This window comes from Panthera leo, chromosome E2 (assembly GCF_018350215.1).
Source record: "Panthera leo isolate Ple1 chromosome E2, P.leo_Ple1_pat1.1, whole genome shotgun sequence".
In the NCBI taxonomy this organism is placed as follows: Eukaryota; Metazoa; Chordata; class Mammalia; order Carnivora; family Felidae; genus Panthera; species Panthera leo.
The window spans coordinates 55,076,253-55,093,582 of record NC_056693.1 but is presented as its reverse complement, the minus strand read 5'-3'; the positions used below and the strand labels follow the sequence as shown (position 1 = coordinate 55,093,582).

The window sequence follows — 17,330 nt, the reverse complement described above, 5'->3', positions numbered from 1 at the left end:
GAGATTCTGTCAACAGGAAGTGGTGTGCTAAATCCTGATATTTTGATCTCTGATCTTGTTCTTGGGTTCATTTCTTTCTCTTCTTAGCACTAACCACAGCAAAGAGCAGAACGGCGTCAAGAATGAAAAAGTGAAACCCACACACATTACCATACACTTATTAACCCATTGTCCTTACGTCCCATACATTGTGTATCAAAACAATAACATTAGTAAAGAGCCAGCTTGAAAGATCCCTGAGTTCTATTTTGACTTATCCACTTATTTACCGACAAGGGGTCTCCACCTAATACAGCTCTACTTCTCAGAGATACATTAAGGAATCAGCATGTATAAAAATCTTTCTGCCCATGTATCCAGATCTCTCTCCCTTCTCCTTTTCCCTTAAATGTCTTGAAATGAATCTATAGCCTCTGTCTCTGTCCTCACTTCCTTTCCACCCTCTTGGGAAGGACCAGAGTATGAAAATTCTACCCTGAATAGAGAAGAGAATAATGGCATGAATGCCCCACTCTCAATGGCTGAATGAATGTTTTGCCAGCTTCTTCCTGCAGCAGAAGGAAGGCCACGGATCTCCTTCCATGTCTGTCAGCCAAGCCCGAGCAATCATTCCATCAAGGCACTGATGGTAACATGACTTCTGAAAGCAATTATTTTTTTTTTAAGTTTATTGATTATTTTGGAGAGAGAGTGAGAGCACGAGTGGTGGAGGGGCAGAGAGGGAAGGAGAGAGATACTCCCACACAGGCTCTGTGCTGACAGCTAGGCTCAATCTCATGAACCGGGAGATCATGACCTGAGCCGAAATCAAGAGTCAGATATTTAACCGACAGCCACCCAGGTGTCCCTGGATGCAATTCTTAAATGTGGTCTAGAGACGGTAACCACTTTTCACTGGTCCATGGTGACCTGATGGATTGCATTAAGTGCAATCTACTGATCTTCATAAGCTGAATTCATACAATTTAAAGGATCACCTTCAGAGACTATAGCTTTCCTCTCTTTTTGGCATTAAAATACCTTTTGGTGAATGAAATGGTGGTGATAGGATATCACAGGCTAGTTGTTGCTTCTGTTTTGATGCCCTTACGTGGCAAAATTAAAAGCTGGCAAGCCTACATGTCTCCCCAAGTTTTGGTGTGAAATCTTCCCAGTGTTCAAAATTCAAAAACCTAGGAGTCTCACTAACAGACAATACGGTAGCTTTGAGTGAGCTAAGTTCTGAAATGCAGCTCTGCTATTTACTTGACTGTGTGAACTGCCCTCTCTGCTCTGAGCCACAGTCTTGCACCAACAGTGGGATAATAATTTGTACCTCATATTGGTTATAAAGCTAATATATGTAAAAGGCCTGGCATATCAGAGTTTTCAATGGCAGCCATTATCACAAGGATCTTCTTGGTGTCAACAAAAACTCCTTTCTTTCAGTTTCTGTCCCTTCCTTCTAGGGACTTACAAATTGAGAAGAAGTGGATGAAAGCAACCAATGTACAGTTTGGCATGGCTTCCCTCATATAGTCAAGGCTCCCAGGCTGGAAGTTCACAGAAGAAAACATACTTGCATCTGTATCTCCAGAAGGGAGATTAAATCTAGGATGAGTCTATTAGAAAGACAACATTTCAAAATTTGGGAGCACAGCTGAATACCAAAAGTAAATTACACCATAAGCCAGATGTTCCAGGAACTTCTTTTCCATTTTTTTTTTCCTTTTGCCTGAAGGGAAAGTTTGAGTTCATAAAAAAAACAATGAGCAGAAATTGCTATTGCAAAATTGTTCATGGTTATTTAAAATGAGCCCATTTGAAAATAATCAAAGATGTGCATGATGATTTATAAAGGAAGTTGTTCATTTCAGTGTTATTTATCATATGTAAAGCATAGAAGCATCCTAAATGGCTAACCATAAAGGATTTGTTATATAAATTACAGTACTTTCATTTGATGGACTGCTATATGGCCATTAAAAATCATGTTGTAGGGGTGCCTGGGTGGCTCTGTCGGTTGAGCCTCCAACTTCGGCTCAGGTCATGATCTCACAGTTTGTGGGTTTGAGCCCCACATCGGGATCTGTGCTGACAGCTCAGAGCCCAGAGCCTGTTTCAGATTCTGTGTCTCCTTCTCTCTCTGTCCCTCCCCCGCTCATGCTTCGTCTCACTCTGTTTCTCAAAAATAAATAAATGTAAAAAAAAAAATTTTTTTAATCATGTTGAAGAATATTTAATGACTTGGGGAAATGTTTGCAATATTTCTTGAGAAAGGAGGACAGCTTACAAAGTAGAATATATAGTATAATCATATTTTGTGTCCTGATAACCCAGGTATCAGCTAGAACTTTCCAAACGTTGGGATCCAGATAATATTGGCTCAAATTCCGTATCCCACGGCCTTGCCTAGGTTTCTTCCAGATCCTAGGGACCTACCCTTCCAGAATTTTTTCTGTGTCTTGTCAGTCATTGCCTCTCTCAACCATTCTGGATTCATTGTGAAATTCAACTTCTCTTTTCTGTTTGCAAAACAAAATGTATAGCAGTAAAGTCAACTGTAGTGAAGTGCCTCCTAGTTTTAAAGACCTGGGAGTTGGGCCTGGGAGAGAAGGAGGGGTAGAGGAATCATGTACGTCACTGTAGTGGGGTGAATAGTGGCTCCAAAAAGATATGTCTACGTCCTAGCGCCATGCACCTGTGAATGTGACATTATTTGGGAAAAAAAGCGTCTTTGCCAGTGTAATCAAGTTAAAGATCTTTATTTGTTCCTTATTTTTTTATTTTTTTATGGTGAAAAATTTATATTTAGGTTTTACCAGCTGGACTCAGTCTACATGATCCCATCTTTGTTGGCATGTCCAAAGCATCATAGTCAGGAGCCAGTTGAACATATGCCTTTTTTTCTTTCCATTGGGCCTGATCAGCGTGTTGACGTTGGCCATGTCAATGTCACAGAGCTTCTGCACAGCCTGTCTAATCTGGGATTTATTGGTCTTGACACCCACAATGAACACAAGCGTGTTGTTGTCTTCTATCTTCTTCATGGCTGACTCGGGAGTCAGGGGAACTTGATGATGGCCTAGTGGTGAGCTTGTTTCTCCTGGGGAGCTCTTTTGAGGATATTTGGGCTGTCTTCAGAGACACAATGTCTTGTACTGTCAGAGTGTGAGTGACCTGTGGATCTACTTTTTTGTGTGACTGTGGACGCCTTTCAGCACTGCTTTCATGGCCTTCAAAGCCTCTGCTTTGGCTTCGGCTTTGGGAGGGGCAGGGGCTTCCTTCTTCACTTTCGGTGAAGTTAAGGATCTTTAGATTAGATCATTCTGGATCAGGATGGACCCTAAATCCAATGACAGGTATCCTTATAGGAAATAGAAGAGAAAAAGGGGGGGGTGCCATATGGGGTGAAGGCGATGTAAAGATGGAGGCAGAAATTGGAGTAATGTGGCCACAGCCAAGGAATGCCTGGAGCCTCCAGAAGCTGCAAGAGACAAGGAAGGACCCTCCACTCAAAGCTTCAGAAGCAGCATGACCCCACCCACACCTTGATTTCAGACTCCTGGCCTCCAGAACTATGAGACAGCGTATTTCTGTTGTTTAGGCCACTCAGTCTCTGGTAGTTTGTTGTGGAAGATAACACAGCCACCACAGTGTGTAGAACACTGACAGGAACTCTACCTTCTAAGAAGACCCTTCATGTCCTCCTACCTCCACCACTGTGGACCCCACTGAGCTCATAGGTCCTTCCTTGAGCTTTTCCCACTCTCTCTTTAACCCCCTCCTCTTCCTCCTTCCCTTATTGTCACACCACCTTCAGCTTCTCCTCCCTCTACCCTGCAGAGTTAGCAGCTCACAGCTCACTCAAGTTCTGGTTCAGGATGTGTGTGTTCCAGAAGCACATCACAGCATCTCAGTGAGGGCAGCCTCACCCTTCTAGTAGCTGAGCACACTCATGTTGGAATCCCCTTGACTCAGCTCTTTGACTCAACCCACATCCAATCTATCAAGGAATCTTGCTGGCCCTACCTTCAGAATAGACCCCCTACCTGATCACTCCACTGCTGCCAACCTGGTCCGAGCCGCCATCACCTCTCACCTGGAATGCAGCCACAGCCTTCTGATAGATCCCTCTGATTCCACCCTTGTCTCCTTACAGTCTACCCTCAACCCAGCACCAGAGAAATCATTGGATAACCTCGACCCTGTCACGTCACCCGTCTGCTGCAAACCTGCCAGAGTCTCCCCATCTCAACCAGAGTCAGTGTCAGAGCCAAAATCCTTAAATGGCTCCACGGCCACATGTTTTGTGCCCTGTAGCTCTTGGACCACATCTCTGACTTCCATCTCCTCATTCACTCCATTTTAGTCACAAGGGCCTCCTTGCCAGTCCTCAAACATACTCCTGCCGTGGAGGTTTTCCCTCAGCCTGGAATGCTCTTGTACACTCGCCAAATTTCCTGGCCTCCTATATTTCCCTGCTCAAATGTCTCCTGCTCAGTGTGCCCTGCCCCCCACTTCCTTTCCTCTTAACATGCTCTATGTTTTCCCATGAAAATAATGTCAGTAACAAATGCATGACAACAATAACAAACTCTACGATCGGTCAATCTATCTACCAAAAGTGAAATAATTGCCATGAGGGCGCTGATATACTTATTTAGAATGAAATATGAGGGGCACCTGGGTGGCTCAGTTGGTTGAGCATCTGGCTCTTGATATTGGCTCAGTTCGTGATCTCACGGTCATGAGTTTGAGCCCCGCATCGGACTCTGCACTAACAGTGCAGAGGCTGCTTGGGATTCTCTGTCTCCTCTCTCTGCCCCTCCCCTGCTCTCTCTCTCTCAAAATAAATACACATTTTTCAATAAATAAAATGAAATATGAAATCATTTTTTTCTAACAGCTGATCATTAAGCATCATTTGGGGCATATAAGTCAAAAAGAATTCAAATCCTTTGATCTGGCTGATGGATTTGGCAAGGTGGAAGGCTGTGCCAATTATATGGTGAATATCTTCCATAGGTTGAATAAGGTAAATCAGTCACAAAGTTATTGTAAAATATATTTAAGACACTCGATAAGATTAAAGTATTTAAGCAAAAATATTATCCTGCGATTGTATTGAAATTAACTGTTTTGATTTACTCAGCTGGAGTACACCTAGTTAGTTAAACAAGTTGCTTCTTAGTGAAAGAAGAATGGCCATTCACAGAGCCAACCCACTGGTAGGCAGAGGCCCCTGCCCTAGTCTCTCTCTCTTTCCACTTTCCCAAGTCCTGTGGTCCATGTGGTGCCCTGGCAGTTTTCCAATTCACATCCTACCATCAGCTTTGCCTCACTCCACAGGACTTGAGAAAGTGGTACAGGAGCATGGTGTTTTTAGACCCCGGAGGGGAGGAAGTGAGTGAGAGGGCAGCTCCATGGCCTGGCCTCAGGATGGATTGTCTAAGAGATATTCACACTCCAAAGATGGCCAAGATTAACCTGATGGCACCCTGGGATACTACTCTTTCGGGAGGCCCTCAGGAAAATAGAAAGGAAGCAGAAGGAATGGGAAGAGAGTATGGGTCCAAGACACTTTGCAAGGCAAAATTAAATGGATATCTGAATGAAGGAAAAGAAGATGTCAAAAAAATACAGCCAATGCCAGGTATTGCTTGAGATAAGGAATACACCTTTGGACATGAGGTTCACACAGGTGGATGGTCCCCATAAATACCTCCTAGGGGCAAGCTTATACATGTTCGGGGGTCTCTCGGGCTGGGTTCAGAGTTGAAACCAAGATAACTAATGACTTCTTTTAGGCAAAGGATGTAGATGTAGAAGAAAAGAAAGCTGGAGGTTGAATCGTGGGTTGTACCCAGTTAAGAGCTGGGAAGAATATACAAAAGGGCCAAAGAAAGAAAATGGAGAGGACGGGATGAAGGATGAGGAGGAAAAGACTGAGAGGAGCACAGTGAGCAGACTGAGAGAGCATTCTCTCAAAGGAGAAGGGGTTCCAAAGGAAAAGGGGGTCAGTGATATTGCCAGTGACAGAAATTCAAACACGAGGCGACTAGCGAGGAAAGGTTCTTTGCAAAAAAGAAAATCTAAACAAACGGCGAATTTTAATTTGTCTTGCATAACTGAATCCCTAATGAAACATCTGCACAAGAATTGCATTTAGTATCATATAATGAACTGGTAACACGGACAGCACTGCCTTTTGTAGATGCATCTGAATAGGACACACGTTGCTCTTTCAAGAAACACCACCTGAACGTTCCTTACAAACAAGGAGGGAGAAATCAAAGGCACTTCATTTCTATACCTTGCATGCCTATTCATATTATATTGTACTGCCATGGTCTCTGAGGGAAGAACACCTCTGGGTATGCAGTGGGTTAGGTAAACACCCACTAAATATTGATGCCTGCATAATTAGAATGACTAAAATAATCCTGGCATAAAATTACCCGAGCAGTTAGACGAGAGACAAAATGAAGTAATTTGATCATGAAGATTAATACAAGCTGACTCTCAGTTTTCAAGGCAGCTAATTGGAAAGCATTTATTATTCAAACCTTGCTTTTCCTTATGCTTTGTACTCTCTCCTCCTTGCCCTGAGAAGGAGGAAGGTGACAGCAGAGTCCGGGGCGGGGGGCGCAAAGCCTCCATATTGAGATGGTGGAAAGGAGAATTATGCTTATTTCCCTAAGGCAATGGCTCCTCAACTTTTACCTGTATTGACTTTGCTTCCTATGACACGCTTCTGTGGGCATGTCCAGGATGATGGGCCATCCTGTCCTCTCCTACTCAAACAACATTGCAATTACAATGAGACTGACAAAATTGTAGGTGTAATCTGTTTTTAATGACAGTTGTATGGAGATGTCTAATTTACATATCATAAAATCCACCCATTTAAAGGATACAAATCAATGGTTTTTAGTATTCGCACAGGTGTGCAGCCATCACCACATTCCGTCACTGCAGAAAGGAACTCTGTACCCATGAGCAGTCACTCCCCATCTCACCCCAAACCTCCCAGCAGCTGGCAACCACCAATCGGCTTTTTGTCTCTATGGATTCGCCTATGGACATTTCACATACATGAAATCATGCAGTATGTGGTCTTGTGTGACTGGCTTCTGAAGCTGGCTAGTAAAAACACGAGCATAATGTTTCCTAGGACCATCCATGCTGTAGCCCATATCACTACAGACGGCCCCTGACTCCAGACTTACAGGGGTGTGACTTTCGATTTTTCAACTTTCTGATGGTGAGAAAGCCATGGGCCTTGGGTAGAAACCACACTTGGAATTGGGAATCGGGAATAAGGATCTGTTCCCAGGCTACCAAGTTTTTGGATGATCCTCTCTCGTGACTCCAGGCAGCAGCAGCAAGCCAAAGCTCCCAGTCAACCACGCGATCAGGAGGGTGAACAACTGAGACACAACCATCTGTCCGCCTACAACAGTTCCGTTTTGTCACTTTCAGTACAGTATTTGACAAATTACACGAGACACTCACCACTATTATAAAATAGGCTTTATGTGAGATGGTTTTGCCCGTCTGTAGGCTAATGTAAGTATTCGGAGCACATTTAAGGGAGGGGAGGCTAAGCTGTCATGTTCAGTAGGTTAGGGGAATTAAATGCAGTTTCGACCTACGATATTTTCAATTTACGATGGCTTCATCAGGGCATAACCCCACTGCAAGTCAAGGAAGACCTGTACTTGGTTGCTTTTTACAGGTGAATAATACTCTATTCGTATGGACAGACCACATTTTATTTATCCATTTACCCACTGATGGGCATTTGGATTACTTCTTCTTCGGAGCGCTTATGAATAATGCTGATGTGAATATTCCCGCCCAAGTGTTGCACACGTAGTCTTGAAGATGATCTATAACAAAAGCAGCTAACATTGCCCAGGAGGGGTCTGAGGAGGACACAGACCTCACCTCATTTCATCAGTTCGGGACTCTTCTACACAGAGCCAGGGTTCCAATCCCCACTGCTCTGACTCTAAGGTCTGTTCCTTACCTCCTTGCTATACTTGCTCTAAGCCTAAAGACTAGAAACGTAAGTTATTCATCACTTCATGCTCACTACTATACTATAGGTGAGACATTAATATGACACCTCCTAGCTGATCACAACACACCCTGTCTGAACACCACCACCCCTGAAAGTGTGGCCTCCTGGAGAAACGATCTCGAGGGGCAGACAGACACCCTCAAAGTGTGTCAGTGTTTTCAGATGCTGCGGTGGCCTGAAACCACAGCAGAGCTCTGAGGAAGCTCCAGCAGCAGTCAAGAGGTTAATTCTGAGAAAAGGGTGGAATATGGGGGTCTGGATCATGCCCTCTCGCACCTACAGACTTCTGCCGTCTTGCCGAATCCTCCTGGACAGTCCCAATGTAGACAATGGTCTTTCCCTTCAGATTAATTGGTCTGAGTACGATACAGAACTGTGTCTCCCTTTTCCTCTCCCTCTCCTCTCCTTTCGATCTCCACAAATATCATTAGCCTGCAGTGCCTCTTTATTCCTCAGGCATGTGGCATTCAATCCTGACTCTATGCTTTTGCCCTGTTATTTTTTCCACCAAAATGTTCCTTTCTTCTCTTCTCCTTGGGCCACCTCCTACTTGTTCCTTAAGGCTCAGGTCACAAGCCACTTCAGGAACTGTGTCCAAGGGAATCAGTGGGGTTGGACAGAAACCCCACTGCTCAGCAACCCAACATGGAGCACCCTTAAATTAAAAGCACAGCACTGGGGCTCCTGGGTTGCTCAGTCGGCTAAGCATCCAACTTTGGCTCAGGTCATGATCTCCTGGCTTGTGAGTTTGGGCCCCGCATCGGGCTGTCCGCTGTCAACGCAGAGCCTACTTTAGAAAACTCTGTCCCCCTCTCTCTGCCCCTCACTCGTGCATGCTTTATCTCAAAAATAAATAAACATAAACAAATTTTTTTAGGGGCACCTGGGTGGCTCAGTCCATTAAGCGTCCCACTTCAGCTCAGGTCATGATCTCACCGTTCATGAGTTGGAGCCCTGTGTTGGGCTCTGAGCTGACAGCTCAGAGCCTGGAGCCTGCTTTGGATTCTGTCTCTCCCTGTCTCTGTGTCCCTCCCCAGGTCATGCTCTCTCTCTCTCTCTCTCTCTCTCTCTCTCTCTGTCAAAGATAAACATTAAAAAATTTTTTAAATAATAAAAAAAACTTTTTTTTTTTTTTTTTTTTTTTTTTTTTTTTAAGCACAGCATTACAGGATTCTGGTGCGTAGCAGACGCTACTGGTGTCTTGCTTTCATTCCCTCACACCTGGAACCGGAAAAAAACTAGGGTAAATCAGGGACACGGGAAAACATATAGACATACATAAACGTGGAGACTCCGAGCTAGAGAGTTGAAAAGACCTGGAGAGTGACTATTCAGTAGTTTCATGGAGCCTCATCCATCATCCATCCACCTATCATCCATCATCCATCTATCCATCCCAGCAGTACTGACTGAGCTGAGCACCGCCCCCCTCCCCAGTTACCAGGCACTGTAGTGTGCTCAGCCCTGTGGGGACACAAAAACGGAGACGGAAGTCTAAAAGCAGACAGTGGAGGTGGGATAGCAGTAGGGATGACCCTGCAAGGGCTCCCGCGAGGCTGGAACACTCGGGTTGGGCACCTGAGAGAGATTCCTGGAGTGGACCTGCTGGCCCAGCCCAGGTGAGGATGGACGAGACACCCGCACATCATAGAGATGCCGAGACCTCCGGGCTTCCTAGAGAGGCCCGGAAGTGGCTCCAGGGGGCCGGCCCGACGGCTCCCGCGCGGAGCGGGGGTGGTCGCGGCGGACGCACCGGCCTGGGGCGAGCGTCTCTCTCACGGCCTGCGTGCGCTGCCGACTCTCGCCACTGTGAGTGGGCCCCGGGCCTGGGTCGGGAGGGCCACCGCCGCTCCGCCGGGACCCGGGGCCGAGCCGGCTGTCGGTGACCCGGCCCCTACCCGCGCGTCGTGGCGGCCGGGGTGGGACGAGCCGGGCGGCAGGTGGTACGGGGCGCGGGAGTGAGTGACGTCCACCCCGGTGATGGGAACGTCCTTCCCTTTCCAGCGCTCTCTCGGATTCCAGCGAGCCGGGCGCCGCGTGGCTTTCTAGAATGTCGCGAAGACCTCACACTCTGTCTAGGCGCTGGGGGTTTTCTTTTTTTCTTCGTGTGTGTGTGTGTGTGTGTGTGTGTGTTTAACAGCAGACACCCCCCCGCCCCCCCCCCCCCCCCCCCCCAGCTCAGAGTTTGCAGCAGGCATCTGTATCTAGCTAGACTTGATCACTTGTCATTTCGCAGTTCCTAGAAATACTACCTTTCCATAGGACGGGTGGTTCCCACTTACAGTGGAAGTGTGAGGTTCCCACTTAAAATGAATGTATTTCTTGTAAAAAGGTGAATAGATTTAAATAAAACATAATAAGTAATAGTAGCAGCGGTGGTACAGCCTTGTCTCAACCCCAGGGGGGCGACACACAGGGTTAAGAGTCCTGGCTGGGAAGTCCTGCAGGCCTGGCTTCAAGAGCTAGGTCTAGCTCAACCAGTACAACTTGCATAATTTGTAGCCCAGTTGGGGGGGGGGGGGGGGGAGGGGGGTAGTTTAAGATATTTTTTTCTTCCAGCTTTATTGAGATAATTGACCTAACACTGTAAATTTAAGGTTTGCAATGTGATGATTTGTTATACTGTGAAATAACCAAAATAAAGTATGTTAACATCTCAGGCACCTCACATAATTATTGCGTGTGTGCTGAGAACTTTCAAGAGCTACTCTTAGCAGGTTTCAGGTATATAATACAGTGTTGACTGTAGTCACATACACTGCTGTATACTAGTTCTCCAGAACTTACTCTCTCTTATTTTTGGAAATTTGTGCCAGCTCATTTCCTCCCAACCCCCAGTCTCCAGTAACCACAATGCTACTCTCTGTTATGAGTATATCGACTTTCCAGTTAATTTTCTTTCCAAGTGTATTTGGCCTTTTAGGTTGTATACCTCCCACCCCCTTCACCTGTATCAGGGTTGCTCTCCTTATCTTTAACAACATCTTTATTGCTTTGCTTGATATTAAACACAAATAATTTTTAGATCACGCATGGAATTTGAACAGTACCATTTCTAAACCCTCTAGCCTCAATGTATTTTCCTGATCTCAATCCAGTAAGAGCACAGTTACCTTTTGCCTCTAGGTAGTACTTGGGCAGTAATTTAAAACACACCATCACAGGGTTAAACTACTTGGAGTTATTTTATCTTGCTTAAAGCAAACGTAGTAAAATTTTATTTTTATGAAAGCAGTCTTCAATTCTCCTATCTGTTGTGTACTCCAGGGGTACCTAGATTTGTATATTACATTATAATACCAGAGGGTTAGTAACGTCATCAACTTGAACTCAAGGGATGAAGGAACTGTGTGCATAATCTAAGGTTCTTATTACTGATCCTTCGCATTTAATTAGGTCTTTGTAAGTCTAAGGTACCCGTAGTCATTTTTATGAGTTTTCTCATAACTTCCCTGTGAGATGTCAACTTTATTACCCTCACTTTATCTTAGTATTATCAAGAGGTCAGGCGGATTTAAATTTCATTTTTTCCTGTTTGTAATTAAGATTCCTTTTTTTGGATCATGTACTTAACTTTAACCCATATCTGGTAGAATGACTGCTCAGGTCAGATGTGACCCTTCCCCCCCTCCACCCAGAGGAAAACAATTACTAAGCCGGGTTTTGAAAGAGCCTTAAAGTAATTGTGATTATAAACATTGGCCTGAGTGCCCAGCCCCAGGAGGAATCAGATGGTAACTAATTAATAAAACAGAAGCCATGAAGAATGTAAAAGTCAGGCAGCTAGTTGAAGAAAAATTGTATATGCTTCTTCTCCCTTCTGGCTTAGTGTTCTTGGAAGTTTGTTGCAGTTTTCCGGGAGATGTGTTTACTGCGGTGTTTTTTGTTTTCTGTGTTTTTTTCCTGTGCTTTTTGATGTAGGGAGCCAGGAAGCAAGAAGGCAGCTCCGGGTGGGGATGTTAATGGCTGGTGATCTGTGAAGGTTTTACCCACCTGGTGGATAGGCTTCTTTTCCTCGCCGTCTCGCCCCATCATTACTTTTCCCCTGTTCATTGCCACCTTTCTCGTCTGACCCCTTGATCAGGTCAGTCATACAAGTTCTCCCCTCAGATCCTTGTGGCAGTAGTTGGAAGCTGATGAGAAGGAGGGTGAATAGACCTGGCAGGTCCTCTGAAGCATTAATAACGTGCATTTGTACATTCCCAGCATGATTAATGTGCACATGTGCCATGACTGACCTGTGGTCCTGTGACTGGTCCGGAGTGGGTGGTTTCAAAAACAGAATAATTAAGAGATTAGGGAGAATTTCTGTTGGGATTTTCTTAGACTCTGAGGCCTGGTCCATTTTCTGATCCCTTACCGTGGAATTCTTGTGGAGATATTAAGAATACCTTGGGGCGCCTGGGTGGTTCAGTCAGTTTGGTTCAGTCAGTTGAGCGTCTGACTTCAGCTCAGGTCATGATGTCACAGTTCGTGGGTTCAAGCCCCACGTCGGGCTCTGTGCTGACAGCTTGGAACCTGGAACTGGCTTCAGATTCTTTGTTTCCCGCTCTGTCTGTCCCTCCCCTGCTCTCTCTCTCTCTCAAAAAAAATAATTGAACATTAAAAATTTTTTTAAAAAGCTTAGACTTTGTTATCTGGCATCCTATTAATCAGAACTCTATTAACCAAACAGAACGTTTCCAAAGCCTGTGTGTGTCGCTTGGGTTAATGGTGGCACACCCCTCAGACTCCGCCTGGGTGCTGCCCACTGCGGCCTCACTCGGTTGCTCGCCGGCTCACCTCCTGATTTCAGCAGAGCACCCTGGCATTGCGTCCTTACTGGTAGGCCTCTAGCACAGCCCCATCACCTCTTACCCAGACCTTGCCGGTTTTCAGGCTCTCCTTCCCTCCGGGAAAAGTTTGATCTTTTGCAAGGACCAGAGGGCGTGTGGCTGTTCGGTTGTCTGCAGAATAGAATTCACGTTCCCCTTCAGGAGCTCAGAGGTGTCTCCAAGCTGACCCCAGGCTATCTTTCCCGCCTGAATCACTATATTTGGCCAACACAGCCTTTCCCGTCACCATTCTGTTCATTCATGATGCTCCCTCAGCCTGTCTCAGCCCGCCTCAGTCCTCTTGTTGTCACCCTTCAGCTCTGATGCCCACTTCGCAGTGAAGTCTTCTCTGATGTGCTCTTCAGAGTCAGTTTCTCTCCACGCCCAGCTCGGTGCTCCCACGGCACCTTGCTTACACCGACGCGTGACAGCAATCTTGTTTCCTCCTTTTCACCTTGTAGTTTAGCTGCTTCCAAAAGCCTCACTCCATCGTCAGCTCCAGAATGCAGGAGTTCCGTCTCATTTAGCTTTGTGTTGTTTTCATTTCGTAACCCAGGCTTTTGTTTGTTTGTTTGTTTGTTTACTTAGAGAATCGCAAGCAGGCTCCACGCTGCCAGCATGGAGCCCGATGTGGGACTCATGCTTACAAACCGTGAGATCATGACCAGAGCCAAAATCTAGAGTCAGATGCTTAACCTACTGAGCCACCCAGGCACCCCCCAGAATTTCTTAGGAGAGAAGTTTAATGAAAATGGCAATGTTAAAGAAAGAAAGAAAAGGAAGCGGCAGTGTTCTTTGACTTACACAGCGATGACTCTTACACACTGCAGAGCCCTTCATCATTTGTGCCCAAAACAATTTTACTCAACTGGGTGTATTTCACAGTGTTCAAAATCACCCGTAAATTCAACAAATATTTGTTGAACATCTGCCATGTGGTAGGTTCTGGAAAAGACATGTCAGTGGAAAAGGCAGAAGGTCTCAGTTCTCATGGAACTTATGTTCTATTGTAAGGAGAGCAATAGTTTAAAACAAAAAAGATACTTTCAGGTGATAAGATGTGCCATGAAGAAACAACAGCAGTATTTAAGGTCAGGGGCTCTCCCTTAGGGCAGTCAGAGAAGCATCCCTGACTGAGCAAGTGACATTCAGGCAGACCTAGCGATTGGGAAAGGTATAGCCGGGCAAAGAACAGCCCTTCCCACTAAGGTGAAATAGAAGGTGTGTGTAGCCCTCAAGTTGCAGACGGGCTTGGCATCTCAAAGGGAGTCCAGTGGGCGGCGGGAGAACGCCAGATGAAGTCAGGGAGGGAGATTGCCACCACATCACGGAGATACAGGGAGGAAGTCTGCGTTGAAATATCAGTGACTGACATCCACTGTGTTTAGAAACAGCCTCCGTAGCTGTCCCACCAACTGACCTCTCTCCGCATGGTGGACTGGTTAGCTTTCCTGGCCATCTCAGGTACTTAGTACAGTTATGCAGAAGAACTCGTCAAGCATTTCCGCAACCCTGTGCTTTTGAGAGATGTGACCTTGGTACGTGGAAAGGTAATGGGACAACCAATCCCCAGACCCTTAGAGCTCCAAGCAAAGGAAGTGTGAGAAATGACATCACGGAGTGCCCGTCCTCTGTCGGGCGTTCTGCTGAGTCTTCATAAGCCTTGTTATCAGCTCCCCTTTTCTGATGCAGCACTAGGCCAGGCGGGGGTCAGTAACATTGTTGCATTTCTTTCCACTAGGTCCACTGAGCTCCTGACAACCACCTATGGACTCCCGCAAATCCCCAAAGGAAACGGTCCTTATTACAGGAGGAGGTGGCTATTTTGGTTTCCGGTCAGTGCATCGATAAACACGTCTGTGGAATTATTTTATTGGTAGTTGCTGGAAAAAACAAATTACAGCTTATGACTCTGACATGACATGAGGACAGTGTAGACTTTTACTCATTTGAACAGTGTTAAACCAGAAATGAACTAGGTTGCCCACTGCTCAGACATTGAAATTCAGAACTACAGATATATACTACTTTAAGAAAGATTCTTTGTAACGGCATTAAATTGGGGGCGGGTGTAGATAACGCGCCCACCAAAAACATTTTAAAATAATGTTTATTCTTTTTTTTAATGTTTATTTATTTGTTTTTGAAAGAGAGAGAGAGAGAAAGTGAGCAGGGGAGGGCAGAGAGAGAGAGAGAGAGGGAGAGAATCCCAAGCAGGCTCCACGCTGTCATCACAGAGCCCGATGCTGGGCTTGAACTCACGAACCATGAGATCACAACCTGAGCCGAAACCAAGAGTCTGAGGCTCAAGTGCCTGAGCCACCCGGGTGCCCCCAGATAATAAGTTATTCCTTTGCAGCTCTGTTATCATTCATGAATGTCCCAAAGAATGGATGGTGGGTTCTAAAACAGAGGGGGAAAATGGAACCTGTAGTTGCTACCATCTACGTGAGAAGATAGAAAAAGCAAGGATACGGGGATCCTCAGTTTTGAATGTTCGCGTGCTTACATGAGGGATTGTTGCACAATGAACACGTAAAGCGAGGGCACTCAGGATAAGCCCAGAAGACTTGGGTCAGCCCCACATTGATTGGTGAATTATTTTATGCAGTTTTCGTCGGGCATAGCTTAGTCACAATTCGATCTAACTTGCTTTTCCTCGTTTCAGCCTAGGCTGTGCTCTGAACCAGAGAGGATTCCACGTGATTCTCTTTGACATCAAAAGCCCTGCTCATCCCATGCCAGAGGGAGTCAAGTTTATACACGGAGACATTCGCCACCTCTGTGATGTGGAGAAAGCCTTCCAGGATGTGGACATTGCATGTGTGTTCCATATCGCCTCTTACGGCATGTCGGGGCGGGAGCAGCTGAATCGAAGCCTGATTGAAGAAGTCAACGTCGGGGGCACAGACCACATCCTCCAGGTTTGCAGGAGGAGAGGGGTGCCAAGGTTAGTTTACACTAGCACTTTCAATGTCATCTTTGGAGGTCAAGTTATCAGAAATGGAGATGAATCTCTGCCTTACCTACCTCTTCACCTCCATCCTGATCACTACTCTCGGACCAAATCTATTGCAGAAAAGAAAGTGCTGGAGGCCAATGGTGCTACCCTGGTGAGAAGTGATGGTGTCTTGAGAACCTGTGCTCTGAGGCCGGCTGGCATCTACGGGCCTGGAGAACAAAGGCACCTTCCCAGGATAGTGAGCTACATTGAGAGGGGTCTCTTCAAGTTTGTGTATGGGGATCCTGGGAGCCTGGTTGAATTTGTCCACGTGGATAACTTGGTCCAGGCTCACATTCTGGCCTCAGAGGCCCTGACAGCTGCCAAGGCCCACGTGGCCTCTGGGCAGCCCTACTTCATTTCGGACGGCAGACCCGTGAACAACTTTGAGTTCCTCCGGCCTCTGGTTGAGGGCCTGGGCTACAGGTTCCCATCCATCCGCCTGCCCTTGACCCTCATCTACTGTTTTGCTTTCCTGACAGAAATGGCTCACTTCCTTTTTGGTCGGGTCTACAACTTCCAGCCCTTCCTCACCCGCACAGAAGTTTACAAAACTGGCGTCACACATTACTTTAGTCTAGAGAAGGCCAAGAAGGAGCTGGGTTATGAGGCTCAGCCATTTGACCTCCAGGAAGTAGTCGACTGGTTTAAAGCACATGGCCACGGCAGAAGTCCTGGGGATCATGCCTCCGGGTGTCTTGTTTGGGATGGGCTGACGGTCTTCCTCTTGGTCATAGTGGTTCTCATATGGCTGCCTTCTCCTGTGGTTCGATCACTCTGAAGGAGCTAGAAACATGGATCGGATCACACTTGTTGAGATGGTTTTCAAGAAACACAGTATTAAATAATGTATCTCTATCTAAATAAATCTACATCAATATCTAGATAGATAGATAGTTACAAATGGATGCCTGGTAGCAAATCTTGGCTCCTCAAATTGCTACTTAATAGATTCTTGGAAGGGCACTTGGGTGACTTAGTCGACTCTTGATCTGGGCTCAGGTGATCTCACGGTTTGTGAGCTCGAGTGGCAGGGAGATTGCTTGGGATTCTCTTTCTCCTTCTCTCCCCCCCACACCCCACCTCAAAATGAATCAATAAACTTAAAAAAAAAAAAAAAAAAAGAACAGATTCTTGGATGAAGTCTTCATTTCTTACCTTCTTGCACCAAACAAACCATGATAGGAGAAAAAAAGCAAAGATCAGTTTGAGATGCGGTTTCTTGTGTCTTCCTCGTTTTGATGGGTACAACAGAAGTCGTTTTGGAGCCACAGAGCGAGATGAGGAGAATTGGAAATGTCTTGAGTTTCTCAGAAGTCAAAAATGTACTTACTTCTGTCCTCTACTATCTCTATCCAGTTACAGTAGACTAAAATGTGCACTGATACGGGAGTGGCAAAACACTAACAGGCTTGAAAATGTGTGAAAACCACCAAATTGGGTCAGA

At 45.8% G+C, this 17,330-nt stretch overlaps 1 protein-coding gene and 1 pseudogene across 5 annotated transcripts in view; one reads left to right on the top strand and one right to left on the bottom strand.

Annotated features, from left to right (window-relative positions):
- The window catches only part of SDR42E1 (short chain dehydrogenase/reductase family 42E, member 1), a 56,171-nt gene extending 39,260 nt beyond the window's left edge, over positions 1-16,911 (top strand). For 2 of the 5 annotated variants that reach the window (XM_042919614.1, XM_042919612.1), the window contains exons 2-3: positions 14,624-14,717; positions 15,551-16,911. In XM_042919614.1, the coding sequence (XP_042775548.1) occupies positions 14,650-14,717; positions 15,551-16,664 (1,182 nt within the window). In that variant the 5' untranslated portion in view covers positions 14,624-14,649 and the 3' untranslated portion in view covers positions 16,665-16,911. Of the gene's footprint in view, positions 1-9,665; positions 9,688-9,777; positions 9,878-11,989; positions 12,153-14,623; positions 14,718-15,550 lie in introns of those variants that run through there. The other 3 variants (XM_042919610.1, XM_042919613.1, XM_042919609.1) reach the window with 3 other exon arrangements.
- LOC122207756 lies at positions 2,791-4,071 on the bottom strand (annotated as a pseudogene).
- Positions 16,912-17,330: the final 419 nt, after the last annotated feature.